This window comes from Onychomys torridus, chromosome 9 (assembly GCF_903995425.1).
Source record: "Onychomys torridus chromosome 9, mOncTor1.1, whole genome shotgun sequence".
NCBI lineage: Eukaryota > Metazoa > Chordata > Mammalia > Rodentia > Cricetidae > Onychomys > Onychomys torridus.
In genome coordinates this window covers 87,072,983-87,091,044 of record NC_050451.1, presented here as the reverse complement: position 1 = coordinate 87,091,044, position 18,062 = coordinate 87,072,983, and the positions used below count along the sequence as shown (strand labels likewise).

Sequence of the window (18,062 nt, the reverse complement as noted above, 5' to 3'; positions counted from 1 at the left end):
AAACCTGAACAGCAATTACGTTTTCATTTTCGGAAATATTAGCTTACCTACTTCGTGGTGTCCCCACCCCCATCCTAGTCACATTGTGTATAAAAAGTAACTGAATAGGTGTGTAAGAAAAAAAAATGTAAAAAGCTATTCTTAAGAAACTTTCCAAACAGTTAGGTTTAGGTACGAACCCAAAAGGGTGACACACATGTAGAAATATGCAATTTGTTGGAACCCGTTATGAAGTGGATTGCCTAAGGGGCACTAGGGATGTGAAAAGCCCCTGAAATCTTCCGAGAAATCACAAAGAATATATGAGTTAGACTCCAGGAACATAAACACACCATCAAAGAATGATAATTATACCGTGACTTCACTTTTGAGAAAGCTGCCTAACTGCAGGGTTTGCTGCCTTCTGCTAGGTGACATGCACTCCGGTAAGAAGTGGGTTTTCTAGGCCAAGGAAGTCAGCCCAGTTCTCAAGGGAGTGTGGCTTTGTACATCCTAGGGGCTTAGTAAAGAGTCCTTGATTAATTCGGGTTAAATACTAACTGAAGTGACCATGGGGAAGCGACAGGAAGGGACAGCAGACATGCTAGGTCGTAGAAGCAGATGCCTCATGTTCTAGAAATGCTGAGTATTCATCAGAGGTTTGATAAGCAGGGGCTGCTGCTGCTCCAGTTATCAGGTCTTGGGTTTTCGGAGTAGCTCTATGCTAGACAGACCTTCCAGACAAGACTTTCTATTGGTTACTTTCAGATAGAACTCTGAAATTGTTCTAGGATTTGTCAGTCCGTACTTTTCCAGTTAAAGGGGTACTACTAATCAGAAAGAAACAGTTTTGGAGGGGGAGGAAATGAGATACATATTAAATGCCAGTTTCTAAAGCTTTGATAGCGGGTAGTACAATTACTATGAAAAGATAGGAAAGAGGCATAATTACTTTAATAGGCATTCAAATGGATAGTTACCATGTGCTAACTACTGTAGGAAGAGGAATGTGGCACCCTACTGGGATGGTAGAAGGCTGAGTGCTAATAGAAATACTAGCAGGCAGGAGGCTGTGCCAAGTGTGGGGACATGTGTAACCACAGCCCGTGGAAGGATGGACAGCATGATCAAGGTCTACTTGGACTACATGACAACTTGTCTCAGGAACAAACAAACGAACAAACAAACAAAGCAAAACCAAGACTTCCTTTGTCCTGTTTTGGAGGTCTAAGTGTCAAAAGATAGTATTTAAAATGGCTTTGAAATGGAAAGGAAAGAACATCTGCCATCCTCCTGTAATGCCACTCAAAACACCACCTTCCTTTGTAGGCGAGGAAACTGAAGAGAGATGGGTCATCATCTGGACTGGTAGGTAGAGCTCAGATAGGAACCTAAGTCTTCATTTAATGTTCCATTTTAGTATTCTTTTTTTTTAAAAGAATGTCTCACTAGGCAGTGTTATTGGTCCTGAATTTGTGACCTTTCTGATTTAGTCTTTTAAGTGTTCAGATTTATAGGCCATGCCAACCACACCCAACTCGAACCCAAGTCTTGTTTATCTGACTGTTAGCATTTTTTAAAAGGCATTTAAAAATGTAAGATAAAGAATATAAACACAATCTTACTTTTACAGTTTCTGTTTCAGATAGGAACTCACTGTAGACCAGGCTACTTTCAAATTCCCTGATCAAGGCTGTCATCAAGCTTCCAGTCCTTCTGCTCTATTTCTCAAGTGTTGGGACCACAGACATAAGTCAACACATCGGGTCCAGCCTTCCATTAAGGGCAGAGAATGTGTGCACAGTTTAAGTAGGGTAGCAGGCAGAATGTAGTCAATAACAGCTGCCCATCGTCTTCACAATCATACCTAGGGTGCTGAGAGCTGGCAGAGAAATATGACAAACACTACTATAAACACATAACATTTTCAGCACGGCAATTCTTTTATGCTGCTATAACATACAGCATTCCTTCCTTATGTAGCTATTTAACAATTCTATTTTAAAAACTCATATACTATTGTGTCTTTTCCATTAGAAAATCTCATCAGAAGCAAGGTGTGGGCTGGCAAGATGGCTTAGCAGGTGAAGGCACTTAACTCCAGGTTGATGAGCTGAGTTGGAGCGCCAGGATTCATAAGGTAGGGGAAAACCAATTCCAGAGAGTTGTTCTCTGACCTCCAAATGCATGCTGTGTGCTCTCTTCACAAAATAAATGTTTTTAAAGAAGCAGCTGAGTATGGTGCCTGTAGTCCTACCACTTAAAAGCTATCTCAAAACCAGGCCATCCTGAGTTATAATAAAGAGTTCTAGGCTAGCTTGGGTTGCAGAGAGAGAGAGAGAGAGAGAGAGAGAGAGAGAGAGAGAGAGAGAGAGAGAGAGAGATATCGATCGATCCTGTCTCAAAACAACACAAAAAAGCAAATCATTATTAGATAGGAGCTTGGGCGCTTCTTCTTCTTCTTCTTCTTCTTCTTCTTCTTCTTCTTCTTCTTCTTCTTCTTCTTCTTCTCCTTCTCCTCCTCCTCCTCCTCCTCCTCCTCCTCCTCCTCCTCCTCCTCCTCCTCCTCCTCCTCTCCTCCTCCTCCTTCTTTTTGTATTCTGAGACAAGGTTTCTCTATATAACAGTCCTGGCTGTCCTGGAACTCACTCTAGATCAGGCTGGCCTCGAACTCAGAGATCTGCCTGCCTCTGCTGGGATTAAAGGCGTGTACAACCACCGCCTGGTGGCGATGGGAGCTTCTTAAACTCTTACTATCTGTTATGTTTTGGACATTATCCCTCAAAGGTCTACGTGTTTAGAGGCTTGGCTTTGTGGTATGGGAGATGGAAGGGTCTTTGAAGCCAGGTGTAGTGGGATTTGTTTAGGTTAGTGAGTGTGTCTTAGAAGAGGGTAGGAGGACCCTAGACCTTTCTTCTTCCTCTTTTTCACTTCCTGGCCGTGAGGTGTGAGCAGTTCTACTTTGAATCAACTCCCAGCACGACATGCTGTCTTGCCACAGGTTCAAAGGCAATGGGATGGGCTACTTATGGGCCACAACTTCTAAAACTGTGAGCCCAAGTTAACTCTTTTCTTCGTAAGTTGATGATCTTAGGTATCTGTTATAGTGATGGAGGGCCAAAACCACAAGCCCTCCAAATTAACTTTTATCTCCAATAATCTCTTTTCTCTTCAGAACAGAAAACGGCAGTCTCTTCCAAAGCTGCCTACAGGTCATGCACTGGCCTGAAGCCTGAAGCCATCAGGCTGTTGCTGAGTCCCTCCTCTAACACTGCCTCTCAGACCCTTAATGTCTGTACTTGGCTTCTTACTGTCAGCACTTTAAACTCCAGCTCGGGAGATAAAGCACCTTTTCATTTTTTCCATTTTTGAGACAGGACCCTACCACGGAGCTGAGGCCACCTTCCTACTTGAGATCCTCCACTTTAGCCTCCCGGGTATTGGGCCGTTATGTCCAGCCAAGAGGCGGAATCTCTTTCCTCTGGCCCTGCATACTTGTGTCCTACTCTCTTACTCCCAGAGCTCAAGGCTTGCCCATTTCTTCTCCGCTTTTCACTTTCCACTGCTTATATCATTGCCATTTGCCGTCTGGTGCTTTTGAAACTGCTATACAAGTTTATTACAGGGCTGGAGAGATGGCTCAGAGATGACTCAGAGATGACTGAATGCTCTTCCAGAGGTCCTGAGTTGAATTCCCGCAACCACATGGTGGCTCACAACCATCTGTAACGAGATCTGGCGCCCTCTTCTGGCCTGCAGGCATACATGCAAGCAGAACACTGTACACATAGTAGTAAGTAAATAAAAAAATTTTTTTTTCAGAGTTGAGGATTGAACCCAGGGCCTTGTGCTTGCTAGGCAAGCACTCTACCACTGAGCTAAATCCCCAACCCCAAATAAACAAATCTTTATTTTTTTTAAAAAAAGGCATTTATTACACACAAAGCAGAGTCTTACTATATAGCCCTGGGTAGCCTGAAGCTTGCTGCTAGATAAAGTGGGCTAGCCTCAAACTCACAGCAATCTGCCTGTTTCCTCTATCTCCTGAGAATGGCATTAAAGGTTTGTGTACCACTCCCAGTCAAAGAACATTTTTTTTTTTTTTTTTAAAAGACAGTCTTACTATGTAGCTCTGGCTGTCCTGGAACTCCCTAGGTAGGCCAGGCTTGAACACACAGAAATCTACCTGCTTCTGCCTCCCAAGTGTATAAAGTTGTGTGCCACCATACCCAGCCCCTAAAGGATACTTCTAAACCTATATTTGGCTTGACTTCTCTTAAAGATATATTATTTAAAAATGAGTAAACATAATAAGTTTAGTATTTTACTTTTCAATTGCTTAATGAACTTATAGATACAAATGTGTGTACGCCCTTCTCCATACATTTCCTGTTGCTTTGACACAGGTTTCACTCTGTAGTCCAAGCAAGCCTAAAGCTTGGACTTGTGACCCCCTTGCTTTGGTCACCTAACTACAGGTATGTACCACCAAGCCCAATTATAAACTGTTGTTGTCTTTTGATGGTGCTGGGATTGAACTCAGAGCCTCATAAATGCTAGGCATGTGCTTCTACCAGTGGTCTAAACCCCAGCTAATGGATATATTTTAAAACCTTTTCTCAGTTTTAGTGTTGATTATGTTATCTTAAATGCCAACAGCTCGATTCTGAGATCAAGTCTTAAAAACAAAGGCTGATGTAGTTCTAGTCCTTGGGATACTGGGGCAGGAGGATGCTCCAAATGTGAGGCCAGCCTGAGCTGTCATCTGCTGCTGCACTGAGATACCCTCTAAAGTAAACACGTGGCTGCCGCTTCTACCCCCAGCTGCCTTACAGAAGGGAGCACCTTTCTTTTTGGTTTGGTTTTTTGTTTGTTTGAGGCAAGGTCTTGATATGTATACCAGGCTGGCTCTGAACTCATGGCCATCTACCTTCCTCTGCCTCCTGGGTACTGGAATTAAGGCATGGGTCACCATTTTTTTCCCTTAGTTTTTTTTCTTTTTTGAGATATGATGTGAGAACTATGTACTTCAGACTGGCCTCAGACTGAGTTATGTGGCCCATCCTGGCACTGAACTCTTCCATCCTTCCGCCTCAGATTCCTAGGAACTAGGACCGTGGCTGTGTGCCACCATGGGCAGCTAACACTGGCACTTCACAACTCCTGAGTGATGGCCATGTCAGAAGTTTCAGTCCATCATGTAGGGACGACGTAATGGAGTCTGATGTCAAGGGAGACAGCAAACAGTCCAGAGCCTGGCCTGGCCTCCTGACAGCATTCACTCGTGCTGACTGACATAGTGTGGCTGTGCCCCCGGGCTCTGCCCGCGCTTCCCCAGCTTCCCTTCCCTCCTGACGCTCTTGTCACAAGCCACTCTTCACTCTTCCTTGTGTGAACAGCCTTGCACGGTCCTCACACTTATTTTGTTCTCATTCTACACACTCTCATGAGTTAATCTAGTTGCATGTTAAAAAAAAAAATGCTGTTCTGGGAGGTGGTGATGCACGCTTTTAATCCCAGCACTTGGGAGGCAGAGGCAGCAGGAGCTCCCAGTTCGAGACCGGCCTAGTCTACAAAGTGAGTTCCAGGACAGCCAGGGTTACTCAGAGAAACCCTGTCTTGAAAAACCAAAAAACCAACCCAAAGAACAAACAAACCATGCCCCCCCCCCCAAAAAAAAAAACCAAAAAACAAAACAAAAAACCTTTGCCGTGACTCAAATCTTTATTTCTGAATGAGGTCTTTCTTAGGCTCAAGAACTCATGTTTTAACTCGGAAGCAGATCTATCCACTTAGATATCTGCCTTTCTTCCCCAAGCTTATTCTTCCTTCTACTACCACAGACCTAGGATCAAGCCAAATGCTGGGCCATCAGTTCTCATTTCTACCTCTTCATCGGTCCCGAAATCCGATTGCCAGGCCCTGCCATTCTGCTTTGCAATCAGCCTACTTCTGACTCATGCCATCCATCATCAGCAATCTAGTTCCAGTGAAATACAGGAATAGCTTCCCGGGTGGGTTCTTACCACTGTCCTACTGTGATCCCCAAGGCTGTGGGAAAGGGGCTTTTATAGCAGCACCTTAAGTTTGGCTAGCATTAAAACAGACATCTGGTCAACTAAAGAGTTTATTTCTGAGGGCTTGTAATCTGCCCGCTTCAATAAATAAATAAATAAACAAAGGGAGGGAGACAGAGAAGAGTTAGAGGTTTGGTGGTGTAGCTTAGCTCAGTGGTAGAGCACTTGCCTAACATGTGAGGCCCTGGGCTTGATGCCCCACACCACAACAAATATACAAGCACTCCAATAATGAAGAAAAGCAGAATTACAATTTTCAGATGCGATTGCAAATCTCCTTCACTTAAGGCAAATGTGAGTGGAAAGCTGTGGGGGGACAGTAAGGTGAATCCTGAACCCAGGACAAGCTGGGAGCAGTTGGTCCAGAAGGTCCCAGTTCCTTCACCCACAGTGTTTCTGGCCTCCAGTTTCCAAGTCCTGCTGCTCTAAGAGCAACAGCACATAGTCAATTGTTTCCTTCTTCCTCTTCTTGAAAACCTAACTGTTTAAGGTTTCCACTTTATCTGTGCATCAAGTATCAATCTTAGTGCAAGCGAAGGTATTTAAGAGGAAAATAGATAATAATCTACTGGAAAGGAAATAGAAAAGAGTACTTACCATAAGGCATCAAAAATAAAAGAAGGGGAAAAAGCCTTTAACACCTGGATAAGACATTCAGCTATGAGTTTTTTGGCAACTAAGACAAAAATGAAGCACACTGAATTACAGTTTTCATTTTCTGACAGAAAAAAAGGAAATGATATAACTTCATTTACAGAGGCAAAACTTTCCTGGAACTAATGTAAGCAATAACTCATAAGGAGTTGATTTTTTTTTTTTTTTTTTGGTCTAAACAGGACTAAGTTGATTTGACTTTCTTTTAATGAAAAAATGGATTTACTCTTAATTTCAACAGTATGCAATCTGTAAGCATGGTAGATTTGCTTCACTTTTACCACAATCAATTTCATCTGTACCAACAGGGCCAGTGAGCTACCAGTGGACTGCAGAAAAGATTTAAATACAGAACATATGTGGCTGTGCTTACATTCCTTAAGTAGTCTTACAAAACAGAGAGAGATCACATTGCCCTTGAACTCACAGAGATCCACCTGCCTCTGCCTCCTGAATGCTGGAATGCTGGGATTAAAGTCGTGTGCCACACTGCCTGGCTCCAGTATACATTTTTATGACACTCACTTAGAAAAGGACAACTCCGTATGGCCAGACTCCAGACGTTTTAGGAGTGACAACGTGGAACTGTCCTACTCGGAGCCTTTTTCATTTGCCAGCGTCTGACTGGGATCTAACTCATGGTACATCAACACTTACTGCTGCATGAGAACTCAGTGGTCTGCCTAAGAGGTGGAGCTGGAGCCCTAACTCAGAACAGGGTCGGAGGGACTTCAAAGTGTGCATTTGTTTTCTATCTGAATCACTAATTTAAGCTTTTGGAATTCAGCTGATTAAAACCATGATTTACATGAAATGATATCCCCAGGCCTGGAAGTTGTATGGAGTAAGCCAGTAGTACCCTGGGGTGCCTCTAGTCAGGTCTTGTCTCTGAGAAAACAGCAGAAGAAGGATGGGTTATTTCGAGCCTCTGAGCTATTATTTGGACTCATGAATAATGTGGCTTTAAGTTTGATGTACAAAATGTAGAAATAAAATTGCTTCTATAATTTTCAAAGTGTAGCATAATCCTTTAGAATTAAATAAAACTTGCCATTCTGAAAAGAAAAAGTCACACAGCTTTACAATGGAACAGAAATCTTTGGTTTTGATTTCTTAAATATTCAGATTTAAAAACATACACCGCATAAGTCAGGCGTCCACAGTGAAGAAACAATTACTGGAGGGCAGACTTCTAGGACGTAGGTGATGTCTGTACCGATGGAGACAGCCCAGAGCCAAAGGCCGAAGAAAGAGTAAGCCCCTGCTCTGTCCTAGGCCTGCCACTTGTCCCTGACGGGCTTATCTATCTCCGGGTTAGCTAAACTACACTCCAGTTGCTTGAGATGGACTCAGCCGAAAGCTCACCTAGCACAGATCAAGTCCTGCGTTTGGTCTCAGCAGCTTAAAAATCAGGCATGATAGACATACCTTGAAATCTTAGCCCTTGGTAGGTGGAGGCAGGAGGATCACAAGTTCAAGGGTTGGCTACATCTGGGGCACATGTGCCTGTACTAAAAAGCAAGGGGAAAAAAAGTCAATTCAGGACTACCTTCTTGACCCTTACTTTGTGCGCGTATTTATTTATTTATTTATTTATTTATTAAATTTATTTATTTTATGTGCATTGGTGTTTTTGACATGAGTGTTGGGTCCCCTGAATCTGGCATTACAGATAGTTGTGAGCTGCCATGTGGGTGCTTGGAGCTGAAGCAGGGTCCCCTGGAAGAGCAGTCAGTGCAGTCTTAACCTCGGAGCCATCTCTCCAGCCCATGTGTATTTATTTTTATTTTTTGTGAGTTTCACCATTTAGCTCAGCCTCCGCCTCAGGGTCTAGAATGTTGCCTCAAGGCCAGTGATGCCATGATTGCCCCACTTTACTCTTCTATGCATTAGAGAAGGTGATATAAAAGAGACCTCTAATAGAGCCTATTCTAAAAGCCAGTTCTTCTTTGTTTGAATGTGATTTTTAATTTAGGTGTACGTGTGTGCCTGCTTGACTGTATGTGCACCATATGCATGCCATTGCCCAAAGGGGCCAAAGGATGTTAAAACTCCTAGAACCAGACTTCAGGTAGCTGTGAGCTCTCCCTCTGGGTGCTGGGAACCGAGCCCAGGGTCCAAGCAGTGAGTGCTCTTAACTGAGCCGTCTCTCCAGCCCCTTCCCTAATTCCCTAATTCTCGAGAAGACCACCTTCCAACACTCCCACAGCACTTCTAGGACATGCACCTTTGAACTGTTTCCAGCAACAGCTCCAGTTAATCTCTCTCAACAATATTCTCCCAGTCATTTCTTCCCAAAGAGTTGACAGACTTCTTCCAGACCAGACAAAAACCTTAGTAGTCTCATAAATCAGTGATTTCTTTTGAAACTTTCTGTTTTAGAAAAACAAAATTATAAGAAATGTGGCTAGAGGAGCTGGAGAGATGGCTCAGTGGTTAAGAGCACTGGCTGCTCTTCAAGAAGACCTGGGTTCAATTCCCAGCAACCACATGGCAACTCACAACTGTCTGTAACTCCAGTTCCAGGGGATCTGACACCTTCATACCAATGCACATAAAAACAAAGTTAGATAAATTATTTAAAAATGTGGCTGGAAGAAGCAATGATTAAGACAGTACACTGGAAAAATGTTTGGACAGAAACATTACCCTTAGCACAATTACCTGTTAGTGAGGATACCCAGCTCCTGGCACTCTTATCACTGCACATAAAATGCAAAAGCACCCTCACTCAGGAAAGTCTGGCAGTTCCTTACCAACATATGCTTACCCTGAAACCTAGCATTTGTGCTCTAGTGCATACTAAGAGAAACAGAGGCCCATGTTTTGCACAAGTACCTACACACAACTGTCTAGAGCGGTTTTATTTGTAGATTTTTTTTTTTTTCCGAGACTGGGTTTCTCTGTAGCTTTTGAGGCTGTCCTAGAACTCACTCTGTAGACCAGAACTCGAATTCTGTAGACCACTCTGTCCTCGAACTCAGAGATCCACCTGGCTCTGCCTCCCGAGTGCTGGGATTACAGGCGTGCACCACCACTGCCTGGCCTGATTTTTTTTTTTTTTTTTTTTTTTGAGCTGAGGATCGAACCCAGGGTCTTGCCCTTGCTAGGCAAGCGCTCTACCACTGAGCTAAATCCCCAACTCTTATTTGTAGATTTGATAATATATTTTAAAATGAAACAAATAAGAAACAACAAAAATCATAAAACAGCTACAAAATTATAACTAGTATCTTACACTGTAATATTAATACAAGAGTAAACTAAAAATTAAATGCCATAGTATGACCCAAGTAACTATCAACTGGTGAATGGATTAGTGGACTGTGCTGCAGCCATATGATATGACATAAATACTCAGTTAAGTGAAAAAGTGAACAAAAGGCTACATGTTGCTATGCTAATTTAAATTATCTGACTTTCTGTAAAAGGTGAAACCACAGGTAAAGAAAACAGGTCAGTTGACAGTAAGGACAGGACTGGGGAAAAGACAAGAAGTCACCTCAGAGGGGCATGAGGGAGTTTGGGGGTGGTGAGACTATTTTACATATTGATGGTGGTAGTGATACAATGTATTTGCCAAAAGAAACAAGCGAAATTAATGTCCTCAAGGTTAAAATCATATTGTTTACACACACACACACACACACACACACACACACACACACACACACACTCTTGAGGTAGCATCTCATGCATCTCAGACTAACCTCAAACTTCCTATGTAGCCAGCTTTGAATTTCTGACCTTGCTTCTCTTGGCTGGGTGCTGAAATGATAGGGCTCAGCTTTATTTGGTACTTGAAATGAAATCCAAGACCCTGTGCATGCCAGGTAAGCAAGCTACAACGGAGCTATGTACCTGCTCCTGTTTATCTTTTCTAATAATGTGTAAAGCACAAAATAATCAGCTAGCATAGTGTGGACTGGATGGATTTCAGAGAGAGGAATGGTGGGGAAGGGAGAAAGAGCACAAAGTTAGTGGTGGGAGGCGTGGCAAATCTGAGGGAAATGTGACTAAAATACACACCACGAAAGTTTTATAATAACGTTTATAAATTAACAAATTAAATTTTTAAGAATTAAAAAATTTGGTGAGCAATAATTAAAAATATAAAAGAACCTTAAAATCTGCACCAGGTGGTGCACACCTATAATCCTAGCACTTAGGAGCTGAAGGTAGGAGAGTCAGAAGTTCACAGTTATCCTTGGCTGGAGGAGAGATGGAGGCCAGCTTCAGGCTCCTGAGACACTCCCCCTTCACCAAAATATTTGAACTTGAAAGCTCAATATACATATTGCATATGAAGACTGGGCATACAGTGATAGGTAAGACAGAGGTACACTAGAGAAATGTCTTATGGCAGAAAGAAATAAAGCAGGTAGTGGTTAATGTGAAAATCAGTGACTGAGATATAAGAAAGGCATTCCAGAAATGACAGTTAGCTCTAAAAATAAAGTATATCACAGATCAAATGTTATAAAGATGGATAGCTCACAGTGAGCTACAAACAGAAGTCACTGATGAACACAGGACACCAGAATCCAATCATCTTCACTCAAACATAGATTTGGGAAATGCTCAGGAGGACAAACTATTACAAGGTGGGAAAAGTACCTCGCGGTGATTTAGAAGTTGCTCCAAATCCAATGCCATTTGGTTCTTCGTCTGCAGCAGGGCTGACTTTTCTTTATTTAAATTGCTGTTAAAAACCAATGTTAAAAAGTGACCATGTTGTGTGAGCTTAGAGACAGTAAATACAATGACTACACATAAATTTGGTGGTCTGAACTGAAGATAGATGGGGTTTGTAGTCGATAAACACAGAAGACAGAGCAGACACTGTCATGTTAACTGACAAGTGGTGTAGTTACTGTTCGAGGGGAATGTCTGCCAGTGCACTGCCTGCCTGCTGTGGGCACACAGAGTTTCACTGACTGCTTACTCCTGAAATGTTAAAAGGAGGTAGAAAAGAAGGATATAAATACATGGACATACTGAAACACAAGATATCAGAAGTCAAATTGAAGCAATTATCCCTAGGACTTACCGTAGTTTTTAATTTGTCACATAGTAAATTACGATGTATATAATTTAAATAAACCAGTCTATTGTAATTTGCAAAACAATTTTGTCTCCGAATTCTTAGTTCAGTATTAAATTTCCATGTCTACATTGTGATTGTCTCACTGGTAAGTTCTTGTTTATGACAGTTTACTGTAAGGTCATATTAGTATTCTAAGAAATAATCGTGGACTGCTTTATATTATCTGAAATTTTACTATTTGATGCACAGAAATTAATAGGAAGAATCAAATGAAATATTCTCTATAATGTTATCTGTAAAAAATCTATATGACCGCCTCTGTAAGAATTGAGAAAAGCGGCTGGGTGGTGGTGGCGCACGCCTTTAATCCCAGCACTTGGGAGGCAGAGCCAGTCGGAGCTCTGTGAGTTCGAGACAAGCCTGGTCTACCAAGTGAGTTCCAGGAAAGGCACCAAAGCTACACAGAGAAACCCTGTCTCAAAAAACGAAAAAAAAAAAAAAATTGAGAAAAGCAATAATAAATCAAAATAGCATAGTTCCTCAAATGTTGAGACAAAAATCTGTGAGGGTGAAGTTAATGAGAAGCATTTTGTTGTAAGACAATTTTAAGTTATATTTAACAAAGAGTCACCACACTTTATAAGTTTTTTTGAACTTAAATGAGCGTTCTGGAAGAACTGGCAAGTCCAAAGACTCACAAAGGAAAACTCCCACCTCCTCCCGATTAAGTCAGCTTCCCCATGAAGCACCTGTCCTGAGGAGAGGCCGGTGCAGTCTGACTGTTTCCTTCTGTGCCATTCAGTCAGCTGTGCAGTGCAAAGCAGAACTTGGTTTCCACATCTATACAAGTGTAAACTACCCATGTATGTCAAAGGGATATGTGAATTACCTAGTGAATGATTACATAAAGCGCTGAACACATAAACCTCTACATAAATGCTGCACACTATTACTAACTTAGATGAAAACCAGGCATCGGAGGAAAACAGTAATTAAGTGCCAATAAAGCAAGCAGCTCAGCAGAAAAACAAACTGACACGCAGAGGTAGGCGCCAGGGATCCTACTAAGCTGAGCAGTTGAAAGGAACAAAATGAACAAAATGGTGTCCAGGACAGAGTGCCATGTTCCTCCAGGCTCTAAGGCATGGTAAGCATCAGATGATTTGGAAATGCTCAAATCTGAAGCTATTTGTATTTTATCTGAAGATATATACTTCTTAAAATGAAAGTAACACCTGGGAAACAGAACTAGGTCTTTTCAAGGTGTAGTTATGTTCATATGTAAGCATAGACATACACAATGCACAAACATTCGCTCATGTGCAGCACACACACAGACACGGACACACAGACACACAGACACACAGACACACACACACACACACACACACCCATTAAATAAAATACAGAGCAATGGGAATGGAATGTTGAAGTAATTAAAGGATTCTGACCGGATATTCTCTAGAAAGGCTTTGTATATAGTATTTAACTTTTCAAGAATAAAGCAAGTGTTCCTCAATTAAACAGTACCACAGCCACACATGCTATAGAATCCAAGTTGGGTAGATAACAGAATAGCCGTGTTGCATCTGAAAGACAGCAGTTTACACAAGCAACATGGATGCTTCAGACCACATTCTGTGACTGGAAGATCTGGGATATACTTTCAAAGTCTTAGTCTTTGCTATAACATATCTAAGTCACAAGGGACACTACTGTTAGCATGGGCATTTCTAAAACTCCACTGTCCTGATGGTGTGTACTTTTTCAACAGAAATGCTGTCTTTCTAAGACACAGTTTCTACCAATGGAAAGTGACTTTGAAAATATAAAGTTTCCATGGGTGACTCATAAAGATAGGAAACAAGCTTCCCTCTGAACACATCTATCTTGAATGTTATATTACACCCATAATTGTTCAATTCACTGTTAATTATTACTTAGAAACTCATGTTTATGGCTCTGTCTCACCTGCTATATGAGAACATATTCCTGATATAGTGTACCATAACTTCCTGAATCAATATACTCTGGCTTAGCCTTGTAAGAGAAGTTGACAATGTACTCTTCTCTTCTCTAACCACCAGTTAAGAATCAACTGAGAACTGACAGCAGAGAAAGAGAACTTATGCTAATTATTCTCTTATGCTCCCTCACATCCAAAGTAGAGAGCGCACTGCATTTCCAGACTGACTGTCTCCTGTGCGTGGTGGAGAGTTAACGTCCACTTTTAGACTAGATTACTACTTTAATGACAGGGGAATTCAAAGCAGTTATTAGCAACATCTTACTGTGAGCTTTCCAACAGCGTTTGATGATTTTATTTCAGTACATATTGATTCTAACCTTTCCAGATACTAAGCGCTCTGTGTAGATTGTCTGGGAGTAGAGCACAGCAGTAAAATGCTTGACTGAATAAATTGTATGAATAATTAAACTTGCAAGGGTTGACATTGTATGATGGCATTGTTTAATTTGAAAAGAAAACAACACATTCCCTCAGTTCTTATGTTAAGATAAGGTCTCATGTATCCCAGGTTGGCCTCTAACTCCAGCAGAACTGAGGATGACCATGAGCTTAAACTTACGAATTCATTTGTCGTGTGTGCGCGCGCGCGCATGTGTGTTATATGGACCAGTGTACATGTCCACGTGGAAGTCACAGGAAGACAGAAGCTTTCCTCTTCTATCATTCTGCCTTATATATTCCCTTGGGACGGTCTTGTACTGAATGTGGAGCTAGGCCGGCAGCCCAGCAAGCCCAGGGATCCCCCTTTCTGCATTACAGGTGTGTGGCCACATCTAGCTCTTTCAGTTCTTTTAGAGGGGTTCTGGGATCTGAACTCCAGTCTTCATGGTCCCACAGCAAGTACTCTTCCCCTATGAGTCATCTCTCCAGCCCTGTAACTGGTTTTTTAATGTTACCACCACACCTTATCACTCAGACACGAACAGAGGCAGAACTTAGGACAGAATTCCTAATGCCTCATTTACACAACTTTGATCTTCCACAATAGATGACAGTTGCTTCACCTGGAAGCAAGGTATCATATCCCATCAAATGTTAGTTCAGAATCTATTGAAATACATTATGAACTTAGGAAACACTACTTTGGTAATGAAGTAATGAACTTCTTGTTTTACATACCTAATTCATATAGTTGTCTGAGGATTAAGATACAATTTTTTAATATGTATAGCATAGTATCTAAACACTTGAATCCCAGCACCAGGAAGCAAAGGCAGGTAGTTCTGTGAGCTCAAGGGAACCTGGTTTAAGTAGCCCGTTCCAGGACAGCCAGAGCTACAGTGAGACCCTGTTTCAGATATCTATTCTGATAGTTAATTCCACATTGACTTATGATTACTGTTGCTATAATTATTGGAGTTTTACTTTTTGTCCAAATCCAAAATGAAATGTTATTTCTCATTTTTAAGATTATTATCAACACAGATTTGTCAAGAATTTGATGAAAACCAATAATTGCAATTGTTTGTGAGTGCTTATGATGTTTAGATACTATGCTATACATATTAAAAAATTGTATCTTAATCCTCAGACAACTATATGAATTGGGTATGTAAAACAAGAAGTTCATTACTTCATTTATTACGGAGTATTTTAAATGAGAAAAAATATAATCCTATATATCTGCTACCCAGCTTCAATATTTATCATCTCAAAGCCTTACATGTAATAAATATTCTATACTACCAAATTCTCTTTCTTTGCTATATATTATTTAGAGAGAAATTACCCATCCTCCAGGGCAGAACATAGAGAGGCAGTATAGCATAATGGCTAAGACTACAGAATGACCACATAGAACATGGGGAGACATGGAATCAAATTTTGGTTCTACTGCCAAATCATAAGTTCTTAGAGGACAAGCTGCTTACTTTTTCAAGGATGAATTTATCTATACAATCTTTTCAAACAGTTATATATTTTTCTAGGTTAAATATTTCTGGCCACTTTAATTATTACTATTTTTTTATTTAGTTAACCTTTTTTCATTTATTTTACATACCGAATAGTTTCCCCCCTCTCTTCTCCTGCCCCCTCTCCATTATAACCCCTCCCCACTCAGAAAGGGGCAGGCTTCCTCCCATGGGCTTGAACAAAGCAGTGCACATCAAGATGAGGCAGGACCGAGCTCCTCCCCCTGCATCAAGGCTGCTCCAAGTCATCCAGCCTGAGGAACAGGCTCCTAAAAGCCACTTTAATGCTTAACAGAAGTATTTAAAAACTATTTCAAGGCAAATGTAAAAGAGGTATTTTTCTTTCTCTCTCTCTTTTTCTTTCTTTCTTTCTTTTTTCTTTCTTTCTTTCTTTCTTTCTTTCTTTCTTTCTTTCTTTCTTTCTTTCTTTCTTTTTTCTTTTTTTTGAGACAGGGTTTTTCTGCGTAGCTTTGGAGCCTTTCCTGGAACTTGCTCTGTAGACCAGGCTGGCCTTGAACTCAAAGAGATCCACCTGCCTCTGCCTTCCCAGTGCTGGGATTAAAGGTGTGTGCCACCACCACCCGGCTTCTCTAGGGTTTTATATGTCCTTTCTCCAAGTTTATAAAAGTAAAATAATAGCATTATAAAAATTTCAACAGCTGGGCAGTGGTGGTGCACACCTGTAATCCCAGCACTCAGGAGACAGAGGCAGGTGGATCTCTGTGAGTTCGAGGCCAGCCTGGTCCACAGAGCTAGTCCAGGACAGGCTCCAAAGCTACAGAGAAACCCTGTCTCGAAAAACCAAAAAGATAAAAAAAAATTCAACTATAATAAACATATAACAAGAAAAAGTCCCATCTGAGGTTTCTTCCTCGGTTTCCCTAACATAACTATATGCATAATAGATGATGAAATACATAATTTCTGTTGTTTGCAGCATGTACTTATAGTCAAATCAATCAATTAATTGAATCATTTTGTTAGTAATTACATTTAAGAAATATTTTAAACTTTACATTAGTTTTAGAATTAAACTTATTTATTTTGGTGTTTACTATACACATGTGAATTTATTTTATCATAACACCAAAACATTAAGAGCAAGAGTACAGTTCTGGGGCAATGATTCTGCTGTGGTAGGAATGGCAAGAGATGGAGATCGAAAGAACACTCAAATTTCAGAATTAAGCATGACAGTTCAACTTTTTCAGTCGTACGTCTTAGGAAACCTATTTCCTACTTTTCTCTTGTTTCACATTTATGGTGGTTTAATGATTATTCAGAAAGTTAAATTTTTATATCAACCTTAAATTTAATAACTAAGCGAAATAACCAACTACTTATGAGTCAAAACCTTGTTCTCAACATGCAGCGCCACTTTTTGTTTCTGTTTAGAAAACTAGGAATGGGCGCCAGCAAGAGGGCAAGAGGGCTCAGCAGGTAATGCTGCTTGCAGCCAGGCATGACACACACCCCCACCCCCCCCCCCCCTCTCTGTCTCTCTCTGTCATGCAAACCCAAACTCAAAACCCCCAGACTCATAAACAAATAGGTTAACAAATGTGAATGACAGAGCTTGGTGTGGTGGCGCACGCCCTTAATCCCAGCATTTGGGAGGCAGAGGCAGGCAGAATCTGAGTTGGAGGCCAGCCTGGGCTACAGAGCTACAGAGAAACCCTGTCACATAAAAAAAGAAAAAGAAGAAGAAAGAAAGACAGGAAGAAAGGATGTGTGACTAATAAAGGGAGCAAATCTATAATGTTTGTTCCCTTAACACAGATTCAGTTTTAAATTAAAGTGTTGGGAAGGAATTTATTTCTTGACGCCAAGGTAATTCTTGGGTTACTTCATGTAAAGGATCAGAGGCAGATAAGCCTAGAATTTTCTTGGCAAAGTCAACATAAATCTAAGCAAAAGTCTAAACTCTACGGTTTAAAAAGCCATCTTAACTGCAAAATGACATGTGGTTACAGTCTTTCCCTCCTGACCATCCCATAGCTCAGTAAGGAATCTAGGGGACAAGAACAAGCTGGCTCGTGGGCCCTTAGAGTGCGCAGTGTCTTGCTAAGACTTCTGATCCTAAGGTGAAATATGAACAGCTCGTATGATGTAATGTGTGAATACAGATGCGTGTGAGCCATGCTGCATACAGCGTGAGCCATGCTGTAATGTGGAGGGCCAAGAGTCCAGCATTGCTTTCCACCTTTTTTAAGACAGTTTTTTTTTTTCCTGTTGCGTCTGCCATGATAGCTGGTCTGTTAGCCTCAAGGGATCCTCCTGTCTCCACCCCGATCTTGTTTAGAAGCACTGGGGCTCCAGATGTGCACTATTGGCTTTATGTGGGTCCTGGATTTACACTCAGG

General features: G+C 41.3%; 1 protein-coding gene across 1 annotated transcript in view; it reads right to left on the bottom strand.

Annotated features, from left to right (window-relative positions):
• Pibf1 (progesterone immunomodulatory binding factor 1) overlaps positions 1-18,062 on the bottom strand; it is a 184,085-nt gene that overhangs the window by 24,820 nt on the left and 141,203 nt on the right. The window contains exon 16 of the mRNA XM_036200021.1: positions 11,328-11,412. Within this exon, the coding sequence (XP_036055914.1) occupies positions 11,328-11,412 (85 nt within the window). The remainder of the gene's footprint in view (positions 1-11,327; positions 11,413-18,062) is intronic.